General features: G+C 42.1%; 5 protein-coding genes and 2 non-coding genes across 12 annotated transcripts in view; 3 read left to right on the top strand and 4 right to left on the bottom strand.

Moving 5' to 3' along the window:
* LOC26531678 (uncharacterized) lies at positions 1–740 on the bottom strand. Its single transcript, XR_011416912.1, has 3 exons — positions 578–740; positions 330–521; positions 1–270 (listed from the first exon to the last, which is right to left on the bottom strand). It is a non-coding gene; the product is annotated as an uncharacterized protein (transcript).
* A 590-nt stretch (positions 741–1,330) lies between these two features.
* Positions 1,331–3,965, bottom strand: LOC26531497 (uncharacterized). 4 transcript variants are annotated; one of them, XR_011416909.1, is made up of 5 exons: positions 3,947–3,965; positions 3,069–3,260; positions 1,903–2,588; positions 1,641–1,852; positions 1,331–1,574 (listed from the first exon to the last, which is right to left on the bottom strand). XR_011416909.1 is itself a non-coding variant. In XM_032437287.2 (5 exons), exons 1-3 carry the CDS (start codon positions 3,681–3,683, stop codon positions 2,581–2,583), a joined length of 264 nt encoding a protein of 87 aa, XP_032293178.2. In that variant the 5' UTR covers positions 3,684–3,756; the 3' UTR covers positions 1,331–1,574; positions 1,641–1,852; positions 1,903–2,580. The 4 variants fall into 4 exon arrangements, 1 of the variants encoding a protein (XP_032293178.2); XR_011416910.1 differs by lacking the exon at positions 3,947–3,965 and adding an exon at positions 3,620–3,756 and having other exon boundaries at positions 1,641–1,832; XR_011416911.1 differs by lacking the exon at positions 3,947–3,965 and adding an exon at positions 3,620–3,728 and having other exon boundaries at positions 3,069–3,211.
* A 1,396-nt stretch (positions 3,966–5,361) lies between these two features.
* LOC6626848 (zinc finger protein 782) lies at positions 5,362–9,927 on the top strand. The gene is made up of 4 exons (XM_002049159.4): positions 5,362–5,670; positions 6,208–6,508; positions 6,580–7,642; positions 8,693–9,927. The coding sequence occupies exons 3-4, from the start codon at positions 7,294–7,296 to the stop codon at positions 9,550–9,552; spliced, it is 1,209 nt and encodes a 402-aa protein (XP_002049195.1). The 5' UTR covers positions 5,362–5,670; positions 6,208–6,508; positions 6,580–7,293; the 3' UTR covers positions 9,553–9,927.
* A 2,438-nt stretch (positions 9,928–12,365) lies between these two features.
* On the top strand, positions 12,366–12,484 carry LOC6626849 (5S ribosomal RNA). The gene has a single exon (XR_048968.1). It is a non-coding gene; the product is annotated as a 5S ribosomal RNA (ribosomal RNA).
* A 272-nt stretch (positions 12,485–12,756) lies between these two features.
* LOC6625243 (coiled-coil domain-containing protein 177) lies at positions 12,757–15,398 on the bottom strand. Its single transcript, XM_002049160.4, has 2 exons — positions 14,056–15,398; positions 12,757–13,820 (listed from the first exon to the last, which is right to left on the bottom strand). The coding sequence occupies exons 1-2, from the start codon at positions 14,536–14,538 to the stop codon at positions 12,810–12,812; spliced, it is 1,494 nt and encodes a 497-aa protein (XP_002049196.1). The 5' UTR covers positions 14,539–15,398; the 3' UTR covers positions 12,757–12,809.
* Positions 15,399–15,452: 54 nt separating this feature from the next.
* Ttc7 (tetratricopeptide repeat domain 7) lies at positions 15,453–20,253 on the bottom strand. Of its 2 annotated transcripts, none has more exons than XM_015174010.3 (9): positions 19,857–20,253; positions 19,502–19,784; positions 19,305–19,416; positions 18,304–19,240; positions 17,694–18,242; positions 16,621–16,718; positions 16,446–16,559; positions 16,194–16,390; positions 15,453–16,136 (listed from the first exon to the last, which is right to left on the bottom strand). In XM_015174010.3, the coding sequence occupies exons 1-9, from the start codon at positions 19,981–19,983 to the stop codon at positions 16,004–16,006; spliced, it is 2,550 nt and encodes an 849-aa protein (XP_015029496.1). In that variant the 5' UTR covers positions 19,984–20,253; the 3' UTR covers positions 15,453–16,003. The 2 variants fall into 2 exon arrangements, with proteins under 2 accessions (XP_015029496.1, XP_002049197.2); XM_002049161.4 differs by having other exon boundaries at positions 16,621–16,748; positions 19,857–20,247.
* A 297-nt stretch (positions 20,254–20,550) lies between these two features.
* bin3 (bicoid-interacting protein 3) overlaps positions 20,551–25,557 on the top strand; it is a 53,233-nt gene continuing 48,226 nt past the window's right edge. For both annotated transcript variants that reach the window (XM_070210522.1, XM_070210520.1), the window contains exon 1: positions 20,551–20,817. The gene's annotated coding sequence lies outside the window, so the exon portion shown is untranslated. The remainder of the gene's footprint in view (positions 20,818–25,557) is intronic.

The raw sequence follows: 25,557 nt of genomic DNA, 5'->3' as shown, positions 1-25,557 counted from the left end.
TTTGTTATGTTTTTATTTATTTTTGAGTTACAGATCTGTTAAAACATTCTCCTTATTATATGCCTACCAAAAACACAATAAAGCACATAGATAATAGTACAACTTGGCTGCTTACGATGGATGAGGATCTTCCTGGATAATTACAACCGCAGAACTGAAGACACACCGAACACATCTTTTCAGATTTGTTTAGCGTAATCAATGTTTTATTTGCGACTGGCTGGCATCCCATTATTGGCGACGAAAAACATAGAAAATTTTCCAAGTTACCTGCATAATCGGTGTAAAATTTATTAGCTGTTAATACTTACTGCAAATTAAAAAATTACCCTTTATACGAAAACCCGGCAATACGCATTCAGCCAATGGATCATAGGTGTCTGTGTTTTGCGGAATTCGATGAACTAATGTCTTATCTTTTGGATGATCTCTTAAGAACATCCAACCTTTATAGAATATTTTACAATCTCCATTATCGCATTCGACACATTGATTATTCAATTCGTCATCATCATATGCCTCTAAAAATTGTAACATTTTTCCATTATTACGAAACAACGTGCAGTAGATAACTTACCCGATTTCCAAACTACAATAGCAATAAGCATAATTGATAAAACGTAGTTTTCACTTTTCCTCATGTTGAGACTAATATTAATCTGCTTTATATGTTAAAATACATACAATTTTGGGCGGAGAATACGAAATGATGTGGATCTGTTTATACCTAGTAATATGTTACACCAATATATAACTATATTATTATATATATAACTACTATAACTACTACGACCTAAAACCTTAGCTGGTCTGTGGATACAGCCCCCCCGACTGTTACGCAACTCCACGCCGAGCTCTAGCCACGTATTTGGGTATAAACCACAGCAACCATGCTACTCCTCTAGGAACCGCAGTCAAAAACACCAGGAAGGAACAAAGTTTCGCTGACGCCTGCCTGCCCGTAGTACCACGGCCGATCTGCTTAACATTTCTGTCCCACGCCAACAAATGGGTCAACTCTTACTCCATTCGAGGCGCGTCGTACCAGACCAGGCTGCTTCTGGTTTAGCTCATGGCTTGGTACAAGTATCTTACCACTGATTGGGCCTTTCGCAGATGCTTGGTAAATGCCAATGCTTGGACAATCACTCACGGCTACCACGCAGATTTCACGTACTGTGCCGAGTCGGTTAGTGGAATGACTTCCGAATTACGCAAGTTATTCTACATTGAGCAGACGAGGCATGGACTCAACTCATCTTCCTCTTCTCAATGTTTTCTTCTGCCTGTACATATGCCTCTCCGCAAATTTAAGTAATAAATTAATAAATAACTTTTTGTATTTCTCATATATTTTTAATTAAGTTACGACAAAGTTATAATGATCAGGTCAAGGCATATGGTTAATATTAGCACAGCATCGATGCCAGGTAAGGCTGAACTGGACAGCTCGCAGCCGCAGTGCTTGGCACACGCCTTGCAAATTGATTCTGTATTGCTCAATTGTGTACTATTTGCGATTGCTTGGCAGCCCAGTTCGGCAGACCAAAAGCAAACAAATTTATTTAAATCATCTGAAATACCAAAATGATCTTTGATGCTGGGATGCAAAAAGCTCATTTATTATATCCTATACTTACCGGTTATTTTATAGCCCTTAACGCATTTGTTAAATTGACTTTCATGCTGTTCGCCAACTGTGAGTCTTTCAACCTTAACCATATCCCAAGCAGTGGACGAATGGGCAGCCATTCCAGTCCTGGCCACTATACAATTTTTATAAACATATTCATCGCATAAGACGCATACATTATTTGACTGACCACTTGCAACTGTTCGATGTGGCATGACACTGTGGCATTTATTATAAACATAATTTGTATGTATTATTCATATACTTACTGTCTGTATAATAACATATAGAAAGGTATAAAAGCCATTTAAAAAGCAACGAAGTTTGCATAATTTTAAACAGAAAGCAAAATAAAAATGATCTTTAAATACCAGCATGCTGAGTATTGTAAACGTTTCGGGCCCAAATAGATTTTGGAATATTTCAGAAGAGTATATATCTAAACTTACTTCAGCACCAAATAGGAAAGACACGACTAAGTCTTTTATATCAAAAATATCAAATTAATCAGCAGCATAATAAAACCAATTTCTGTGCAAATATACATAACTAGTCGGGAATTGATTAGAAATGATCGCAGGGATACACATATTCGTATCAGGTTCGTCGATCTGTCTTGATTTGAAATATCAAATCATCGATAACTTGCCTTGCTTCCATGAAATTGATAAGGATCCGATTCGACATATGATTCTTTGACAGCTAGAGGTCTTAAAGTGGGGATGTATACTCTCGTATAGTTTACACAGTTCTAGAACTCTGGATACCTCCTCCTTCCTCAAATGTCGTACGGGTTAATCTTTGAACTCAGGACTTACACACATTTGAATGTCATATTGAAACTAGAATGTTTGTGACGGCAGCTTAGCATAGATCTAGCACACATGTTCTCCTTGAGTTAGGAAAGTTTTCATGCTTCCAATTTCGTAGCACCTCGACTGACCCTCTTAAAGTTCTGGAAATAATTGAAAAATAAATGATCTGCAAATTAACTTCAGCTCAGCGCATTATTTTTATTATTTAACTGACTCTCTTAAGGGTCATAAGACATTGTTAAATATTTAATTTTTAAAGTGTATATATAAATATTTTTATATATATTTCCGAAGAGAGTTTTCCAACTTGGGGAATAAATGCTCAAGTTAAGCGAATGCGTAGATGAAAGGCCAAAGCATTAACCATTTGCCAGGCATACCAAAATAGCTGGAAGACGGACTAGCTTTTGCAGTAATCCTTTGCTTCTGGCATTTGCAATATCTGGCACATACTTGACAGGCTATATGATGCATATGATGTATATTTATGTAATTCTTACTGGCAGCAGCCTGACATCCCATATATGGTGCCCAAAAGCATATAAATGTTTCTATTTCAGCTGTAGTACTCTGTTAATTTAATGGATGCATTTCTCATGAATATAAATAATTCGATTTACCTGTTATCTCATAACCATCAATAACGCATAGAGCTAGATGTGGATCCCCGTCCGTATAGGTGCGCAATTTCCTAACTATGCGATGATCCCCCTTGGACATCCAAAATGGAGCCCATCCCGTAGTGTTCATTTTACAATTGCCACTATATACGGTGCAATTGATACATTCATTATTTGTTATATTTTTTGACTCTGCAAATAGTTATATTAGATTACAGGTGTATTCATACATCTATACTAAAATATACAAAACTGTCTAGCCCGACTGACTTAGACATCCTTTTTCATTTTTTTTTATATATTTTACTTAAATAAAAAGTTGATGAAGGGGCACAACCAAGTGACCTATCAAACCTTTTCATAATATTCGAGCTGTTCCAATCGAGTTTTTTTACATTTCTTATCATGTTATAAATAAACATCTTCGATATTTATCGATATTGAGGAAACGAAGCGAGTTATCGCTTAAAGGAAATGCATATTTTATATCATATTATTTTAAATAAAACCTAAATCTTATCAAAGTCTGTACCAACAAATTCTCCACTTACCACAGTTTAAAATGCACAGCAGAAACCCAAAACATAATATTGAACAGGTGGTTACATTATTCATCTTTTAGAATAAAGTTATACTATACAAGTCTACTGAGTTCTAAAATATGTTTTGTGTATTATTTATAGAAGTTTTGACAAATCAAAACGAAATATAGTATGCTGTGATTTTCGGCTCTTAACTCTTAACTCAGTTGAAATTTGATAAGATATAACATGAATCCTACCTTGTACATGTTCTGGCAGGCCCTAAGCATCTTTTCTCGATTTTTTCATATTTCTATTAACAAACTTTAAAAAAAAGGAACCGGAAAAAACACATACGCTTGCTTCCAATTACGTTTCCGGATCTTAGACAATTTGCTAAATGTGATTTGAAAATTTCAAAATATGCGACTGTAGGCCAAATGGTAAACCATTCTAAGGATCCTTCCAGATGAATGTCAAAAGCCGAATATGAATACAACAAATAGATGATGTCATTTAGAGAATGCGGGAAACCCGCTTGGTACAAAGTTCAACATGACCAAGCGATAAGGAGAGATAAGAACCCGACTATTTTTGGAAGATCCAGAGGGCGATGGTATCAAAAACAGCGAAACATAACGATGAGATCAGTCGTCAGTGCTAAACATTGAATAATCAGTACTGATAAGACCTATGGTAACAGGTCGTATGGAGCTGTTGCTGTTGCTGCAGTTACCGTAGATAGCCGATCCCCAATTCAGATCTCAATGGTAATCAATTAGTAAGCAGCGATTGTAAATTAGCAAACGTTGACAGACAGTCCCGGGCCGCTTATCGCCCAGGGCCCATGTCAAGGGCTATCGGTGCGCCCTGAGCCGGCAGCGGCAGTGGCAGTGGCAGAGGCAGAGGCAGAGGCATCAACGTCGGCAGAGGCAGAGTCATCGACATCGACAGAGGCAGCGGCTGCAGTACTTGGGTCTCTGATAGAGGCCGTTGTTATTATTCGCTCGAGACGCTTGAGACGTTCAGCAACGATCCAGCTAAGGGTATTATCCAGCTGAATCAATCGGCTTATTGTGTATCCTTACATAGAGTATTATAAGGTTACTTTCTCTGTACTTTGAAATTCATTTTAATGCAATTTTCTAAAATTTAGCGAAGTTTTTCTTTGAGTGTAGTTGAAGCTATCGATTTATTTGACTTTCCCGCCCCTTAGCCTTAAAAGTTTTCAGGCCCTAACTTCAATACAAAAAATAAATGCAATCAATTCTTTCTCTACCCTGAAATGAGTTTTTGTGCAGATGTTGAGGTGCCCGTCCGAAGTTAATGTCGAGGATTCGATGAGGTTGTTAAAGCTAAGGAGAATTATGACCACGCCTGAGATTTTCTGGGATATTCTGCCCTTCTGAACACGCAAACCAGCCAAAGTCACTGAGGTGGAGTACAATGCATTTTATAAGAGTTTGGCCAAGGATTCGAGAGAGCCTCTAACCCAAACCCATTTTGTTGCCAAGGGCGAGGTCACCTTCAATAGTTAGCTGTACATTTCAGGCTCAAGACCAGGTCGGACAACATTAGGATAATTGAAATTAGAAGGATATGGTCTATATGGAGAAGGCAGCCAGAATGCTTGTCAAGATAACTTTTTTTATAATTTTTTCGCAGTTTAATTTGAGAACCTAGCTCATAGCAGATTCCGTGGAAGCGATTTCTAAACAAAGTAGGTTTATGAAGGAAACCCATTTGAAATATCCTTTTAGAAAATTTGAATGGCAAAAGCCGAACATGAATACAACAAATAAATTGTGTCATTCAGAGAATGCGGGAAACCCGCTCGGTACAAAGCTCAACACGACCAGGCGATAAGGAGAGATAAGAGCCCGACTATTTTTGGAAGATCCAGAGGGCGATGGTATCAAAAACAGCTCTAAGACCACCCAAAGCGAATTATAACGATGAGATAACCAGTTCATCAGTAGAGAGTGCCCAGTACTGATAAGACCTATGGTAACAGGTCATATGGAGCCGCTGCTGTTGCTGCAGTTACCGTAGATAGCCGATCCCCAATTCAGATCTCAATGGTAATCAATTAGTAAGCAGCGATTGTAAATTAGCAAACGTTGACAGACAGTCCCGGGCCGCTTATCGCCCAGGGCCCATGTCAAGGGCTATCGGTGCGCCCTGAGCCGGCAGCGGCAGTGGCAGTGGCAGTGGCAGAGGCAGAGGCAGAGGCAGAGGCAGAGGCATCGACGTCGGCAGAGGCAGAGTCATCGACATCGGCAGAGGCAGCGGCTGCAGTACTTGGGTCTCTGATAGAGGCCGTTGTTATTATTCGCTCAAAACGCTTGAGACGTTCAGCAACGATCCAGCTAGGGTATTAACCAGCTGAATCAATCGGCTTTTTGTGTATCCTTACATAGAGTATTATAAGGTTACTTTCTCTGTACTTTGAAATTCATTTTAATGCAATTTTCTAAAATTTAGCGAAATTTTTCTTTGAGTGTAGTTGTAGCTATCGATTTATTTGACTTTCCCGCCCCTTAGCCTTAAAAGTTTTCAGGCCCTAACTTCAATACAAAAAATAAATGCAATCAATTCTTTTTCTACCCTGAAATCAGTTTTTGCGCAGATGATGCCCGTCCGAAGATAATGTCGAGGATGTCGATGAGGATGTAAAAGCTAAGGAGAATTATGACCAGGCCTGAGATTTTCTGGGATATTCTGCCCTTCTGAACACGCAAACCAGCCAAAGTCACTGAGGTGGAGTACAATGCATTTTATAAGAGTTTGGCCAAGGATTCGAGAGAGCCTCTAACCCAAACCCATTTTGTTGCCAAAGGCGAGGTCACCCTCAATAGTTAGCTGTACATTTCAGGCTCAAGACCAGGTCGGACAACATTAGGATAATTGAAATTAGAAGTATGTGGTCTATATGGAGAAGGCAGCCAGAATGCTTGTCAAGATAACTTTTTTTTATAATTTTTTCGCAGTTTAATTTGAAAACCTAGCTCATAGCAGATTCCGTGGAAGCGATTTCTAAACAAAGTAGGTTTATGAAGGAAACCCATTTGAAATATCCTTTTAGAAAATTTGAATGGCAAAAGCCGAACATGAATACAACAAATAAATTGTGTCATTCAGAGAATGCGGGAACCCGAGCGGGTTCGCTCGGTACAAAGCTCAACACGACCAGGCGATAAGGAGAGATAAGAGCCCGACTATTTTTGGAAGATCCAGAGGGCGATGGTATCAAAAACAGCTCTAAGACCACCCAAAGCGAATTATAACGATGAGATAACCAGTTCATCAGTAGAGAGTGCCCAGTACTGATAAGACCTATGGTAACAGGTCGTATGGAGCCGCTGCTGCAGTTACCGTAGATAGCCGATCCCCAATTCAGATCTCAATGGTAATCAATTAGTAAGCAGCGATTGTAAATTAGCAAACGTTGACAGACAGTCCCGGGCCGCTTATCGCCCAGGGCCCATGTCAAGGGCTATCGGTGCGCCCTGAGCCGGCGGCGGCAGTGGCAGTGGCAGTGGCAGAGGCAGAGGCAGAGGCATCGACGTCGGCAGAGGCAGCGGCACCGACACCGGCTGCAGCACTTGGGTCTCTGATAGAGGCCGTTGTCATTATTCGCTCGCATCTCAGACGTCCAGCAACGGTCCAGCTGAGCGGACGGACGGTCCTAAGTATTATTTATAATGTTCCCGCTGCTGAATCGCTCGGTCTTCGTGGTCTGCCGCTGCTGCCTGATGGAGCAGCCGGCGCAGTGCCACAGCATTCGTGACAATAATCAGCTAAGCATCGAGCTGCTCACCCTGGCGCCCAATCTACAGATTGTGCCCAGCGATGTCATATGTCAGCTGTGCCTGCATCGTCTGCACGATGCCCTCGAGTTCCGGGAGCGCTGCGAGGAATCTGAACGCATCTTACGTGCCCGGCACGAGCAGGCACTGGACGATGCGCTCGAGTGCCTCGAACGCGAAGTCGGCTGTCTGGAGCAGGCCAAATCAACGTCCATGTCATCGCAGCTGGAACCGGTCGATTTCGGTGAGTAACAAATCTTTGAATAATGTTTGGCATAATGCCGCTTCAGTTTTCATTTTGGAATTTAGTAACATGCGCTAGGTCAGGCCAGGTCATGATTCAGCATTATCTTAACCTTCAAGATTTCCGCTTCCATAGGTTTGTTGCGGAAATAATGGCACATATTTTGATAAATCGTATCATGAGCGCCAATTCGTTATCAGGCCCACTTTCGATTCAACTGAAAGCTCTCATATAAGCTATCGTTCGAAATTTCTACTTTTGAAATTTTTGTAGATACTTCAACAAAACTGAGCTATTACGAAATTCGCTATCAGCAAAATTTCATCGGCATCAAACTGTTATATCATATTTATTAAATCATATAGCTGTAATACAAACAATCTCTCAAGAACTGTTAGGAATATACAAAGATGACCTTTGCATATCCAAAACCCTCGATATAGACTCCTATATTGTGTAGTATTGATTTTATAGCCTATAAGCGAAAGCAAACAAGCTAATCTGAAGATTACAAAATCCTATTTGAGATACTATTTATAGCCCTTTGGCAGCTTTGTAATTTGCTGATTTTCGGTTGGTTTTGATTACCAATATTGAAAGGCAAATACAAATAAAGAGAAGAGATTATCCAAAATATTTAGAAAATCCATATACTTTTCCTATTTCCTTTCGTTCATTTAATAAAGGTTCTTCGGGTTTGTGTTTGGAACGCTTCTTAACTATAGATTGAAAGCCAGCCAAGACAAGAATACCTTTCGAACAACGGAATTGTGGCGATTTGATCAGGAGATAGTCTTCAAATCTTAAGACTATATGTATTTACTCCAGACTTTCATAGTAGATAATTGCTTAAGAGATTAAAGTTGGTAAAGCTAAAAGATGTGGTTGTGTGACACGCCCTCTCAGTGAATATGCAGGTTGTCTGTAAACTCATGTCCAGAAACCCTACTCTCAATAAATAGTGCCGAATTTTTGGGCAACCTAGGAGATTTATCAGATATAACTATACCACATATGCAAAGTAAATAACGTGTTTCTCTTACCTGACAGGTACCATGGATTTGTCGGATTTGTTTCGGTCCAGTTACGAGCAGCCAGAGACGACATTTGCCAGCTGGGATACCGGGACACTGAACACGCCCATCCATTTGCCCGCCACACTGGAGCAACTGGAGGCAAGCAATGCGCCCGCGGAGCAGCAGCAGGGCGGCAAGGCGGACAGTATGCCAGCGCCAGTGGATGTGCCCAAGCGCAAGAGGGCGCCACGCAACAAGTCGGGGACAACAACAGGTGGCGCGACGCGTACCAGGACACCAAAATCGCTGCGTCCGTGCAGCGAATGTGAGAAGAAATTTACGCGTAACTTTCAGCTGAAGTTGCACATGATATCGGTGCACGGACTGGGCGATGGGCTGCGCTATGAGTGCGAGGTGTGCTCGAAGAGTTTCGCATCGCGTCACAGCCTGCGCTATCATTTCACATCGCTGCACTCGACGGAACGGCCATTTGCCTGCGAGCTGTGCGATCGGCGCTTCGTGCTGCGCACCCAACTGATCTCGCATGCCCGCATGCATACGGGCGAAACAAAGCCGCGCATCTTTGACTGCAGCGTCTGCGGCAAAACGTGGCCAACCAAATCGGATCTGCGCACCCATATGCGCTCCCACGATCCCGACATGTCCAAGCGTCCGTATAAATGTGATAAGTGCAACAAGGCCTTCTTCACGCGGGGCCACCTCAACTCGCACCATTTGGTCCACACCGGCGAGAAGCCGTATGCCTGCACCTACTGCGACAAGTCCTATCAGAGCGTTGGCAATCTCAACAATCACACTCTGCGACAGCATTCGAATATTATTGAGGCGCGGCTGAATCTCAAATACACAGACTCCATGGATATTGAGGCCTAGTGTGCGATTCAGACACCAAAAATTAGCTTACTTCGTTTTTTAACTAAGCAAATATTAATAAACTAAATTCCTTCCTAAAAACTATGCATAAGAAAATTAGCGAATTCAATGAAAAATTCATTAAAATTCTAAAGTGCTTAAAAATTAATAGCTGCTTTTGCAAATTTAAAAGTTTCGCCCTCTGCATGTCCAGCAGCTGGAAGTATTAGCAATGACATCAGATCAAATCTGAATAGAAATTTGAAAATATATATAATTTGTGAGCTATCTTTGCTTTGTGGCGGATCCAAGCAAAATTTGTCTAAATGTTTTTCTTTCGAAATTAACAAAAATCTAATTTAAATTCAAGTAAATATTTAAAATAGCAAACAATTAATTTTTAAATTTTAAATTAATTATTAGTTATATCTATATTATTATATTATTATAGTTATATATATATATAATAATCTAAAACAAAGCTATTTATTGGCAATATAAATATTAATATATTTCATATATATCCACAATATTTTTAAGCATAGTTGAGCTGCATTCCATAAAATGAATAAATTAGAAATGAACAATTATTAAGGTCTTCTATATTTTTAAATATTTCATAACAACGTCCAAATTTGCAACAATATAAAAGACCTTGAGACCATTTATTATATATTATATATAATATATAACTTTAATTTCGATAGAAGCACGCGCTTAAAATCTTACGAAACCAAGCTTATCGCATTATTTAACATCTTTGTATATTTATATGTATATAATATATATATATATATATATTATAAATATGTATGCCCTATCGTACCTATTAAGTCCAACAATTAAATGTATACAATAATTATAAATAAAAATGAAAAGTGTATATTTGCCACAGATAATACAACTACAATAAAATGTAAGATAGTGAATGTTGAAAAAGCGCAAGTAATTTTTCCAGCAATTTCTTTCGCATTTTTTTTGTTAAATTTTAAATTAAACTAGGCATACTCTATAAAAGAATTCGTTATATTAAACATTCCAGACAAATATTCCTTAAAAATAATTTTTATTTGAAATTGATGAAAGTTTAAAGAAAAAAAATGTTATATTAAGAATTTAATTAAATAACATTTAAAGCTTGCAAATTAAATTTTAAAGATTCCAAATTAAAATTTAAAATTCATATTTTTATCATATGGATCCAGTTTCCATTCAGCATATATTTATTTTCTGTTAACCTCTGTAAACCTCATTCAATTGTTAACATGTTTCGAATAACATGTTTAAGCTATGTTAAATATGCTATGTTTAATTAGGCTATGTTTGTGCTTTGTTATCTAAGCTCAGGCTATGTTTGTGCTATGTTAAATATCTATTCGATAACTGCAACAACAAAAGAAGCGTTGACCTTTAACACTAATAAATAATAATATTCTCATACCATAAAATTTAATAATTTTCCGCTGATAGTCAAAACTTATCAGCATGGAAAATGCCCGAGCCATAACAATTTCAGCTTATTTATAGAGCATACTAAGTACGACTCTGTCCATTGAACGTTGAGTTCTCAGTGTTATACTGTATGTATATGTATATATATATATAGAAATATATGTATGTGCACCGGGAGCACTATCAACGCCTTTAATCAAAACAAGTGCCCGACTGTCTGATCGTAAACAAGCAAATGCCAGGCATCCAGAGCAGACACATTCACAGCCACAGCCAGTAAAGACAATTTTGATTGTGGGCCGCATTTGCTTCAATTACAAAATGACCACAACAACAACAATAATGTGAACAAAAAAAAACAAAAAAAAAAAAGAAAAGAAGAAAAGAAAATAAAACTAACGAGATATGTCATAATTATGGACCTGACTTGAGCCACAAAAAAAGTGTTAATCCAATTAACTTTGATTTAACACCGGGAAGTGACCGCCGCCGCCTGGCCTAGGTCAGCGATTCGTTTGGCTGGCGACAGGAGGCGTACAGCTAGTGCCAAAGAGCAGAGAGCAGAGAGCACTCCAACTGAGTCACAATCGGCCATGATAACCTCATCTCACCCGCAGGTCCGAGACAAATACTTATAGTGTAACTGGTTGGGCATTTCACTAAAGTAACTATTTACATATCAATTCGCTTATTGTGTGTCCGCGCCCTGGCCAATTAGTCATAGCAGCAAAGTGCGACGTGTGTCCCCCAGCGAGGTGAATCAAGTGCCCAGACATTGACCCAACCCAGCCCAGATCCCGGCCGTGCCCATTGCCTTTGTCCGTGGCCAACACTTCACGCCGTTGCCATTGCGCCGGCTACGTGATCTGTCTGCCTCTGTCTCCTCTCCCATTCTGGGTTCTAGTTGGACTGTCTTTATTGTTCCTACAACAATTTTGAGATAAGAACAAATGCTCGAAATCTGCTAAAATTAAATTGGTGTCCAAGTCAACTAAGCACTTGCCACAAGGCATAAATATTAATTCTTTAAATATGCTCCCTGAACACTTATCACATTTATCTTGCTTAAAGGCTCTTCAAATTTCTTTTCTTTTCTAGAAATTTCCAATTTTCTACTTTCTATATTTTTCTATTTTCAATTTTTTCCTATTGAAAATTGATATTATATTAAATAAAAAATAAAGTCTTTTCCTTACTCAGCGAAAATAGTTGTTTTGTTAACAGATAAAAAACTTGATATTTTTTAACTAAAATATTATTAAAAAAAAGAAATGCCTTCCGACTCAATATCTTACTGGCTCAAGTTATACTTTTGGCATATTTCAGCCAAAATGCACTTGCCAAATTTTATAATAAAATCAGGCTTTGGCTAGTCGACTTTCGCCAACGACCATACCACGCTGAGTACATCGGTTCTCGTCCGATCACCGAAATTAAGCAGCGTCGGGCGCGGTTAGTACTTAGATGGGGGACCGCTTGGGAACACCGCGTGTTGTTGGCAACTTTTTTTCCACTTGCATCATGGTTTTATTTTAAATAAAAAAAAAAAAAAAAAATATTTAACTTTGTCCGACTTTCTTTGAATTCCGTCAACAGGATTCGAACTCGGGGGGGATTGCTGCTGCAATAAGTCAAAAGCTGTAACAGGAGGTCCTAATGTGAGGTCCACCCACCCTGTAGCGACACTTTTATCTATAAGATGCGCCCCTGATATGATTTAGTATTAAGCAAAACGGCAAAACGCCATCTGTAAATATTATTAATATTACACTATTATTTTATTTACATAATAACAACAATTGCATATTTGAAAACACGTTGGTTAGCTATTTAGCAGAATCTTTCTTGAAAAGCAGGCGACCCAGCTGTGACTGCTGCTGGGCATAGAAACTGTTCGAATGCTGATCCAGAGCCGATTCAGGTGTGACAGACTGCCGGACGAGCTCCCTGAGGCTGGCCGAGATCTTGGCAGTGCGGAAGCGTGCCTCGTGTCGCCGCTGTCGAGAGTCCACAAAGCGCTGCGATTGCTGGCGTTTCCTTTGTATGTCATGCTGCAGCTGCTCACGCTTCAGGCGCTCCAATTGCTGGCGCTCGCGCCAATGCTCCTCATGATGCAGCTGCTCCACTTGATTGTCGTGCTGCAGCCGCTTCAGATAGCCCTCCAGCAGCTGGGTGCGCAGCTCATCCGCCCGGCGCAGACGTTGTGTGAGCCGCATGCAAGTGTCACGCTTCCGCAGTGTCGCATCCAGCTGTTGCTCCTCCTGCTGCAGATTGACGGCCTCGTTGCGTCGCGATTCCTCATAGCGGCGCTGGCACAGCGTCAGGTCACGTTCCAGTCGCATCGCGTCCAAGCGCTGCTTGGCCGCCGCATCTTTGGCGTCCAGTGCGCCGCGCAGACGTCGCAGCTCGGCCAGATCGCGCTCGGCCAGCGCCTGGAGGCGCGCCTTGGTCATCAGATAGTCCTGAAACTGTTTGTCGTGCACGGCGCGCTTGTACTCCTCCAGCTGCTCGCACTTGAGTAGCTGACGCTCCAGCCGCTCATTCTCCCAGTACTTGCGCGCCAGCCAAGCGTGCTCCTTGTCCGCCGCCCGTTCGCTGCGCTTCACGGCCATCCGATTGAGTATCCTCTGATCGTGGCTGGGCACCTGCGCGTAGGCGGCGCGCACCGTTGGCGCCAGGCACAGATTGGCCATGGAGGCGCACAAGGAGTTGCCGCGCGCCAAGTTCTGGGCCAACGGCACCAGCGCCATGTTCTCCTGTGACTTCGACTTGGATCTGCTGCTGCCGCTGATGGCCAGCGTCGTGGCATCGACAGCGTTCAGTGAACCAAACACAGTCTGCAGTATAGCAATAATATACGGACATGAAGATTTTTGCAGGTAAGACTTCGGCACACCGAAGATGAAATACCCTAGTCAATTTATGCCTTATGGAAGAATTGATATATTGATATATTAATATAATCCTAAGCTCTCCTCTTCAAGTGGTTACACATTACATGACAAAGGTCACGAACCCGTCTGTAAGGGTATAAAATGGATGCACGAACTGGTCGAATCGTGCAACACTCACCTGCAGCATCTGGCAATCGCGCAACGCGCCCGCACGTCCCGTTCGCTGTTTGTTAGGCTTCTCCGGCGTTGCCTGTCTGGACTGGCTGCGTTGGCTGCCCGCGCTCTTGGAGCGCCTGCCTCTGGCGGAGGCTGTGGCGACGCGCGTCTGGCACTCGGCGGAGCCGCGTCGATTGTGCGTGGCCTTTGCCTGGATTGGGGATTTGGAAGCGCTGCGTTGCCTGCGCCGCTGGCCGCACTGGACGCTCTCGCTGCGCTGCAGTTGCTCCAAGGCGTGTATCTCGTGCTCCAGTTGCTGCAGCTGCTGCTCCGTTGCCGACTGTGCGCCTCCGCTCACATTGCTGCTGCTGTGCGAACTGTAGCAGTCGCAGTGGCAAATGTCGCAGCAGCTGTCGTTCAGCTCCAGGGCAGCCAGCAGCTGTTGGTGTTGTTGGGCCTGGACGCGACTCTTGCCGCCGCGCTGTCGCTTTTTCTTGGGCGTCATCCTGCTGGCTGGCCCATTGGCAGGGATTTGGTTCAAACTCTAAACTGGCACAAACTCTCTATGTTTGCATTCCAAATCGAATACTAGGATATTATTTATTTTGGCGGCTGCCATACGTCAATGCGCTGCTCGTAAACCCAAATTCCTGCGCACCTGCAATAGCATTTTCCTCGCTTTTTCCACATTTTTTACTTTTGTTTACTTTTTTATTGATTGCCCGCTCGCGCGTTGTCCCGGGCAACGCACAGGCCTAACGAGCTGTGGAGTTATTTTTGTTTTGACTTTGGCTTGTTGTTTCTGTTTTCTTTTTTTTGGCAACTGTTCCGAGGTTTTCCGCCATTAATGCCGGAAATTAGCTGCTCCAATTAGAATGTGAAAAGTGAAAGGAAATGATAGGAGGGACAGCTGCAAGGAAAGCCGGAAGTTTGGTCTGGCATTTAGAAAACTGCCAAAAACTTTCACACACGCAATTTAAACAAATATTGCAGAAGTCAACGCAGTTTTTCTACACTTTAAAGATAACAAATCTTATAAATAATTCCTACTATATGTCTAAAAAAAATGAGATATACATTTCAAATATTTGCTCTGACCTTTTAGGAAGCTTACATAATTACTGAACCTTTCTTTTGAATCGAAAGTGAGCCTAACTTGGGTTATAAGCCAGTGTGGCTGAGCGTCAAACTAATAAGCGAGCAGTCGCTGGTTCAAATTCTGCAGCAAAGGCGATTGAGAACAATTTCGATACGATTGGTATTTTAAATCATATTCACATAAGCCGTGCCATGCCGGGTAATTTCCTTTAAGTATATTCTTTCTAAATATTAACTATCTTCAAAATTTATAGATAACACTTGATTGGCTGTATCATTATATATAAGAAATCGAGGTGCAATAAATTAGAAATCAAAACATTTCCATTCCAAATATCCATTTTATGTATATATAATTTTAAATTAAATAATTAATTTGGTATACGGTTGTATAGGTTTACGTATATGTATATAACAATATGCAATAGATATAATATGAAAACAATTAAATTCCATTTCTTTTCTATAAACTGCCAAGTTTTTCATCGCCTTGGATATCATCTATCAAAGTAATTGGAATGAACTTGGGCTGTTACAGACAGTTAAATTGTTGTTAATATTTATATAGTTGGCTTAGTTTAGTGGTTATGCATTTAACATTTTGAATAGGGCTAGCTAATAATTTATACACGCACACACACACACACACACACACACAATTTACACCATCAACGTTTGCCTTAATACTGACAATAACAATTGAAAATCATAATAAAAACAAAAATTATATAAATAAAATACATATCGTTAAATTGTCTAGTAAGTAATATTGCTCTGTTCGGTTTCTTCTCTTTTTTTTTCTCTTTGAGGTTAGTTGAGGTATGCTACATAAACGATAAACAAAAAACAAATGCATGTTTACATGAAAATGCCTAGTCGAAAACTAAAGGTATCGAGGTAAACGGAAGCACCGGACACGACGGCTCCAATTGCAGCGAGGTGGCAAAACAATCGGCGGATGCATTGAAATCCCCCAATGTTTCCATAACCTGACCCAGCGCAAACCTGCAGATAGATTTATCAGTGAGGCATGCATAAAAATTGTAAAATTGTAACACTTGCCATATCTTTGGGCAATTTGGATCCAATTTGGCAGCATCCTTGAGCATCTTTTCGGCCAGCCGCGGTTCGCCCAGTATTAAATGCGTTTCGCCCAAAGCACGCAGAGCTTCCGTATGATTCGGATTGGCGGCAACTGCATTCAGAAAGCATTGCTTGGCCTCCAGCCACTGCTCCAAATAAACATGCACCTGACCGCGCTGTAAAGTGCATGTTAAACATTGAATGGGTATTAAACGCACAGACATAGCTCACCATAAACATTATCTGATGCGAGAGCGGATATATTTGCGTCGCTTCGTGTATGCAGTTGAGCGCCTCATTGGGCTGATCGATGCGCATGTAGACATCTGCGAGCAGCAGCCAAATCTACATAAGAGAATTTGAATTAAGTTGAAATAATTATTATGAAATCAACCAAAAAACGAACCTCAATTTGCAGCATCCAAGGTCTACGGGGTCCCGGCCGTTGCGTAAAGGAGCTCAACGAGCTGGCGGCCTCGCTCAGAGCCTGCTCCACGCGCGACACTGCGGCCAACGAGGCAGCATAGACGGAATCTTTAAGTGGCAACAACAAGTTGAGAATTATAAATACGAAATCAAAACGAGAGCAAGCAAAGTGGAAGAGTATAAAATCAAGTAGAGAAAATGTTTGTAATATACCAACAAAAATTAAAAGTGCATTAGTTAAGTCGACGCATGCAACAAGATGCCAAAGTTAAAAGCACGCATAGAAAATCAAGCAGAAGAGCCACAAGAGAAGCGGGGGGAAAAATAGTTTTGAAAGCAGCGCAAGGCATAAGTTTAAATAAAAGAAAGCATTTTACACACTTGCAAACAGATGCTCTAATAATAAAATTGCTCTCTTCTCTAATAAAGAATACAATTTGTAATTGTTTAATATGCTTTTTTTGTTCTTACAACCCTCATTTTAACAAAATATTTATGGTAAAAATTCGATCTTCACTTTTTGCATTTGATATCAAATATCTACAACCTATCCTAAAGTTTGAATTTATTTAATGGAAGCCCATATTCAGCTGCTTTAATCAACATTAAACATAATACAAATAAAAATATATAAAAAAATTAAGGTAAATCAATTTTCCTTAGAGAAAAACTTCGCCTAGCGCTACACATTTTGAGATTAGAAATCTATAACGTTTGCAAGAGTATAAAAAACTTCGGTGCATGCCGAGGTTGGTGTTAACATTGAGTTAAATTTGCAATTGAGACTTACAATTATTTTGTATGGTTTTATGAATTGGTTTTTTAGACAGACACATTCCGCAGAAGTTGGGTAGTTACATAGATGTAATAGATGTTTATATATGTATATATATGTGTATATAATATATATGTATGCATGTGTGTGTGTGTGTGTGTGTTTTTGTACAGAATATATATTGTTGTTATTAGTGTCAAGTGTTGTTGTTGTTGTTGTTGTTGCTGTTGATTTTAAACTAGCTGCAAGCGCCTCAAACGCACGACAGCTTGACTTACTTGAGTCCTTGTCAGACATTTGTGATGAATGCACCAGATGGACACCGCTTTTGGTATCCGAATGCTTCTCCTCGTCGGCGGCCAGCTGCGCCTCGTACACCTCCCGCCAAACGGCGAGCATATGCTGTACGGTGGCCAAGGCGGTTTCCGCATCCTCCAGATGCAGTTGCAAGTGTGCTTTAACATGCAACAGCTGCAGATTATCGGGAAACTCATGCAGCGCATCCTCAACCACGCCCAGCGCCTCACGCGGACGACGCGATGCGGTCAGCAGCAGGGCAAACAGATGCAGGCACGGTGCATGCTCCATGCGCAGCGCCAGCGCGAAACGTATGTGGCTCAGTGCCTCGCCCAGCTGATTGAGCAGAGCATACTGCAGGGACAAATAGTATTCGGCCAGGTGATCGTTGCCATCATGCTGCACGGCACGCTCCAGAGACTCCAGCGCCAGTTTGTTGTACGCATCGCGTTCGCTCTTGAGAGTTGATTGTATGGCCAGCTGCTGATAGCCAATGCCCACGAAGAGCTGACTGCGCGAGGGACGCAGGCCTGACAGGAGAAGCAAAGGGCTGCTAGATTATCTGGCTCCATTGGGATGAGCTCTACTCACCCTTCACCTCGCGCTTGAGCGCCTGCTGCGCATAGTCCAGGCCCTGCTTGACGGTCTCGAGGCTCTCGTAGCACAGGCGTGAGGCATGCAAACAGGGCAGCGGATCGCCGGGCGTTAGCTTCATCGACTCCTGCAGCACGCGCAGTGCATGCGCATGCTTCTCTGCGGCCATCAAACTGAGGCCGTACTGTCGCCAGATATGCTGCTCCCCAAAGCTAAACTTGAGCGCCTTCTCGAACGATTCATTGAGCAGCTGCACCAAGCCCCAGCGTATGGTGGCCAGCGTGAGCAGATCATAAACAGCCGTCACATTGCCCATGGCATGCTGACGCGCCAGCCGAAATTCCGGACTCTGCGAGAGCACAGTGTCCCGTACGGCCAAGGCCTCAGCGATGAGCAGTAAGAGAATGATCTCCTCCTGTTGATTGCGCGGCGTGAATTGCTGACGTGCCGCATATTTGCGCGGCTTCCACAGACGCTTGGCGGCGCCGCCGCCACGTAAAGTACTGCCGCCCGATTTGGTGGTAAAGGGGGGAGCATATATTGTGCCCGAAACGCCGCGCAGCAGCACCTCGGCCAGCTGGCGGGCGAGCGTTAAGCGCAACGATTGCGTTGCACGCGTCTCGATGGCATTCAACATGATGCGATAACGTTCCACGGCCGCCTGCAGCTTGCCCGCCTTGATCAGCACAATGGGCGCACGCTGCAGCGCCGTCTCCAGTATGGCGCCCATGCGTCGACTCACCTCCAGCGTTGCGCTGCTGCTCTGCAGGTTGCTGCTAATGGCAAAGCTGCTCGACGACTGCTGCACGCCCGCGTTCACATTCAGCGTGGAGCCGGCTGTGGAATTGTTCGAGGAGCTATTGCCGCCGCAGCCAACATCGTGTTCCTGCAGATAGAGCAGACCCAGATCAGAGGCGCGCTCAAAGCAACAGATCTGCGAGAAAATTGCAGGGATATTTGCTAATTAGTTAATAAATTGAGTGAACAGCAAAACGCACCATTTCCGTGTCCTTTTCGGCCTTCTTGAATTTGGATGTCGGCTTGGAGGCCTGCTGCTCCAGGCACAGGCCTTTGATGGCATAAGATTCGGCCAGAATCTTGAGGCTGCGTCTGTTTTCGAATACAAATATTTAAAATATTTATTTATTTATTGCTGGGCAAAGACGCTTAACATCTGGTAGGTTGCGCAACTTACAGCGTCAGCTCCTTCTCAGCGAGCGTATTGAGCTCCGCCTTGACAAAGTTCTCCAAACTCTGCTCGTACTCGCCGCAGGCGTAGCACAGCTTGGCCAGCAGCAGGTGCGCGTCAAGAGCGATGCCCGCCTTTTGGCCGCTCTCGCCGAGAGCGAGATTTAGATAGCGCCTGCCGTCGGCGAGGCCGCTTTTGGCGCGGCCAAAGTTCGTTTCGGGGGCCACCGCATGCTCCTCCAGATAGCTTTCGAGGCGCGCCTCGCCCATCAGAAAGTTGGCCAGGCATTCTGTAAGTCAGTCGAAAAGGGGGAATTGCGATAAAGGTCCCAGTTTATTTTGGATATAAGGCCACGCTTTACCGTTATGCGGTGATCCCGATTTCAGCTCGTCCGTCAGCTCGATGACGCGTTGCCATTTGCCTTCGCTGCGGCAGCTCTCGATTAGCGCCTCGACCTTGGTCGTGTTGTTGCGCGTGCGATTGGCCATAACGGTTAACTAGTTGCAGCTGCACGCGGCCAGCACGTTTGTTGCTTTCCAATTGGGTTTATATTCCTAATTTTAATTTGATTAAAAATTTTTTTGCAACATACGCGCATAAACACACACACACACACATCACTTGTGACAATCGCAGCGTTGCCACCTGTTACGATTTCAAGGTTACGTGTGACATTCTCTTCCGCACATTACGTCACACGCTCAGACAATAGGCAATTATTAAGGCAAGCACAGAACACTAGCTTTAGTTCATTTAAGGTGTAGCTTAACTAGATTAGAGTTCCTCAATTCGTGTATCAAAACGTAATAATCAAAACGTAAAGTATAACACTCATTTTAAGTGCTGACACATCAAACTTATCAGCCTCAGGTTTTATTTATTTGAACTGCGAAGCTTAACCTTCTAGTTATTAACATGGCAAGGGCTGCCACTGCACAAACAGCTGATTGTCGAACGCCACCAAATTTAGGAAATTTTCAGCATAAAATCAGTATTTTCTACTTAATTTTTTGGTATTTTCTGTTGGTGCAGTACAGTCACACTCAATGCAGTGCTCTTTTTGTTGTTGTGTGATACGCACGCGTTCTGCTCGAATTTTCAGCAAAAATAAGAAATATGTAAATGCGGCATTTTAGTGACAAAATAAAATTATTTAAATCTGCTGTTTTTAAATTAACAAAGTTTAAATGAACAAAAAACAAACAAACAACATGTGTTATGAATATTGGTGTGGCGATTTTTTAGAGTTGCGCTTGCAAATTGAATTGCGCTAAATTAAACGAATAACTGTATATAGCTTGACTGCACTCATAAAACTAACGGTAAGCTGTTTTGTCTGTTTATATTTTGTAATTTAGCTAAAAGCACAAATACATGCGCACACGCCCCATAGCGCGGTGTGACCGTGCGTATGTAATCTCCGCTGTCTGTGCCTTTAATGTGTGTTTGTGTGTGTGTGTGTGTGTGCCGCCGATTTGGCTGACGCTCAGCTGTTTAGTTGGCCGCGTTATTGTTGCTGCAGACGCCGCAAACGAGACGCACACACATGCATGCATTTGCATATGTATGTGTGCGTGCGTGTATACACCCCACACGTGAGAAAGTGAGAGTATTTGTGACATGCAATCAATTGCGTGTATTTATTGCAGTTTATCAATTTTATTTAATGCATCATTGCACCCACTCACACATATCCGTGTAAATGCACTCACACACACACACACACACACACATTCTAATTGGAAAGCTGTCACACACATACACTCACGCACACCACTTGAGCTTTTGATTTGCATTTACCGCTCACTGACATCTTATTCAAGTTCAATTGCAACAATTCGTAATTTTTATTTTCTGTCAATTTTACGCTCCATTTGAGCGGTAAAAAAAAAGCACTCGGCTTTTATCGCGTGCCTTCTCGAACGTTAAGTTAATTGCCTGAGCTTTTTGCATGTCAACTGCGGCCGCTTGGGCGCCTTTGCCCTATTAGCGATTCATTGCATGTTCTAACAATAAAAATAACAAATTATTACGTAAAACAAACATTTAAATGCACATTAAAAATAAGCGCACAAGAAAATACTCAGCAATGGCCAAGAAGAAAATGAACGCAAAACGCGCGCCAAATTAATATCCCAAGCAAATCAAAACAAAATCAAAAAGGACGGCAACGCTGCCCTTTTGAATTTATATATATACATGTGTGTGTGTGTGTGAGAGAGAGAGAGAGAGAGCGCGCTTCTTGCAGTGCACAGCTTTCGGCAACGTCGCGACGTCGGTTTTGCATGCTTATGACGTAATGACAATAATTATAAGGCAAGCGTTGAGTAGTCCGAGCATTAGTGTGTGAATGAGACAGAGAGTGGGAGGATGAGTGGCGGTATCATTATGCGAAATGAAACAGCGCACAGTGGTATGCGGCTGTTGAAAAACTTGTCATAAACCACTGTGAAGTGTGAATGAGCATAGAATTGCTAAAATGGGCAATTAACAAATACAGTGCTCCCTCGAAAATGAAAAAGTCAATAAATAAAATCTAGCTAAACATTAGAAATTAAATGTTCAATGCATTGGAAGTCTAGAAGTGTTTAATTAACATTTTGGGTAATATATAACATTACCGTTGCTATATGAAATCATTTATTGTTTTAAATTTTCTCGCCTTATATATCTAAAAATAGAATTTACAAATGAAAACAAAATCAAGGTGTGGCCGCTCGTGCTATTGTCGTGTCGCATCTCTAATTTGCATGAAAACGTGTAATTAAAAAAAATCCTAAATGCTGTTGCACTGTGCAACAAGCAGTTCGCTTCCTTTGCTGCTCTGTTTGCTTTCTGCCTTGCCAGCAGGTGGCTGCGGTGTGTGTGTGTGTGTGTGTGTGTGTGTGTGTGTGTTTGGGTATGGGGATGGTGAGGCGTACAATTGTTTTGTGCTTAGAGGGGCGCCAAAGTCGTTGCCATTACAGAGAAAATACATGCATGCTGCGCCTTAACGGTATATGTACGTCGACGCCGACGTCGTCGCTGCCTTCAAGCGCAGTCGAAGATGTGGGACACAGACAAAGTGCAAGAACTGATGTGGGGCAGGCAGAGCGCGCGTTAAAACGTTTGCGAATTGAAACATGTCTGCCCGCCCACTATCTCTCTCTCGCTCTCTCTCACACGCTGGCTGGGTGAAACATTTTGGCATGCGAAACGAACATTCGCAGCTACGTTTTAAAGCTGTTCGCTTGTTATTGTTACTTCTGCTGCTGTCCTCGCTGTTCTTGTTACCGTTTTATTTTTATTTTTCTATTCTTTTATTTTTCGTCAATTGTGCGAGTATTTTATTGCGCGCACATTTTGACTTTGGCGTTCACCCGTTTTTGTGCGCCTTTTGTTTACTTTTGTTGTTATAGCGTCACGTTTTGTTGTTGTTGCGATTTTTATTTGCATGCGACGCTTTTGGCTTTGCGCACTTGTGTTTATTTGCTTGTTGCTTTTTTGGCAGGTGCCAGCCTCCCTGGCCTACCCCCCTCGCCAACACACCCTCCTGGAAGTCCACTCATTAAGTTGCCGCATGTTTATATCTTTTAGAAGCGGCTGTGCCTCTTTGGCTTTTGCTGATGTGCTTTGCATAGCTTTGCTAATACCCTGTAGATAGGTAACAAAGTTGATTTCGTCTTGCTGAAATGAAAAGGGTAGAGGAAGCACAGCAACTGCTCGTTTGGCACAGCTTGCGTATGTGTGTGTGTGTGTGTGTGTTGTGCACGCATTTACGTAGAATTTCATATAACGGCCACTTGAAGCTGGTTACGTGGTATCTTCTCGTTGTTCACGCTCGACTAGAGCACTCTTGTTATTTCTTTACCTGCCAGTCACGCGCTCTCTGCTCCAACTTTGGGCACGTAACTCTTCTATTTTTTTTTGTTTTGTTTTACATATATTTTGCGCGTACCGCTCGCACCCCTTTCGTCGCGCAACAGTCGCATGTTCTTTGGGCATTTTGATGGACACATCTGCTGCCACTCTCTCGCTCTCTTGCCATCTCGCTCTGTGCGCTTAGCAAATTACACGATGTCAAAGGCTTTAGTTGCGTTTATTTCTTCTTTTCTGTTTTTGCTTGTGCTTTTTGCACTTTAATGGACTTTAGAAGCTGAAGCTAAAACTTTGCTGACCTCCTTTTTGGCGACATCCAACGAAATGCCCCACACCCTAGCCCCTTGCCATGGCTTTTTTCTACGGCAACTTTGATGTTAAGAGATAAGGCTCATAGCCGAAGCATTGCTGACTTTGTCTTCAATTTCGTAGGACTTTTGTGCTCTGCTTCTATCTTGTTTTTTGTGCTTGTCATTTGTTTCGTTTCGTCGTCTGCTTTTGCCAGTTTCTTGGCCATAAACAAGTGCCAAACATAAACATGGCATACATTTTGCCTATACACACACGCACACGCACACACTTAACTGTCGGCGCTCTGCTTGTAACGAGCGCACCCACCCACCGCAGCATACGCCGACCCTTCGAACACACTTTTTATTGCTACAGCGCGACTATCAATAAAGTTCGATTTCTCTGTGTCTGCATGCATATACATACATACCTAAAAGCGTCTGCTGTGTGTGTGTGTGTGTGCGTGTGTGCATGGCTCATAAATCAAGTTAAACTAAACAAAAGAAATAAAAGCAAGAATTTGTATCATCAAAGTGCCGACAACTAAATACTCTTGCTATGTGCATTCCTATTTAATATATCCATTTTATATTGCATTTCTTTATTTATCCATACATCATTTTCACAGCTACATGAGATAGTTTATTATGCTTTGTATAAAGTATGAAGAAATATACTTGAATGGCCCGCGGATATGCCGCTTCATTGTGTTACATTCTTCGTTACAAAGTCGTTATGCCAGTCGGCAAGTGTGTGAAGAGAACGAATAATATAAAGCAGGAGCAAAAGCAAACAAATAAATTTATGTTTGGCCACGCTTCTTACTACGCTTTATGCCAATATTTCTGCCAGCACCACCTACATCTTCTCTTCGCTCTATCTCTTCACATTTCTCTTCTCTATGATCAGCAGCCACACGCCCCTCGCTATCTCTTCCGCTCATCGCTGCCTTGATTACAGCAGCGAAAAAGCGCTGGCACAGCACACACAACAACAAGAAACGATGACGACGTCGACGTCGACGTCGCTGCTGCTGCTGCTGCTGCTACCTTTTCTACTGCTATTTTTAACATTTGCAGCAGCAGCATTCACACATGTATGTGTGCGCGTGTGTGTGCATTACATTTTGAAGTTGAAAACTTTTTGTTGTGCTTTATTGCTTAATATTTCACAGCGCCTCGACGCTTGCTGTTGCCAATAAAAAAAAAAAAGAAAAGTTGTGACACCACCTCCGCTTTCCCGCTCATTCGCATTCTCGCCCTTTCACATTCAATTTCGCTTGCAATTCTTTTGCACAAGTTCATTTTTGTTGTTGAGTTAAAGTTGGCATCTTCGTTGAGTGAAAGGGGCAGAGGTGGGCACGTATGTAACTGAACTTGCATAAAAGTTTAAAGCTTTAAGTTTCGTTTGCAAATTAAAGCTTTTTGCAATGTTTTTTAAATTGTACGAACAGTTTTGGTTGTTCGTTAATTTTTCTTGTGTGTCATATATTCAACATATATTTGAAATATGAAATGAGTGTTTTGTTTTTTAGCTACTCCTCGACAAAAGTTTTCCATTTCATTTGAAAATGACATCAACAACATTTTGTACATAATTTATAAGAACAGCAACAACAACGAATGTGGCAACAGCGGCAGCGTCTGAGTCAAATGGCCAGAGCGCTAAAAGAAAACAAAAGCAGCGCAGCAGCAGCAGCAACAACAACAACAAGAAACATGAATGAAAAGCAGCGCAGCTGCCGTAGCTTTTGTGCGGGGCGAAGCGCAAAACTAAAAATACGAATTTATATGCAAAACATTTCAACTTGCTTGAATTTCAAACATTTTTCGCCAGCTTCACTCCTGTGTCATGCCTATTAATGTGTGCCTGTGTGTGTGTGTGTGTCACAACATACATACGTACGTGTGTGC

This window comes from Drosophila virilis, chromosome 5 (genome assembly GCF_030788295.1).
Source record: "Drosophila virilis strain 15010-1051.87 chromosome 5, Dvir_AGI_RSII-ME, whole genome shotgun sequence".
NCBI classification, from domain to species: Eukaryota; Metazoa; Arthropoda; class Insecta; order Diptera; family Drosophilidae; genus Drosophila; species Drosophila virilis.
This window is presented reverse-complemented; position numbering and strand designations above follow the sequence as displayed.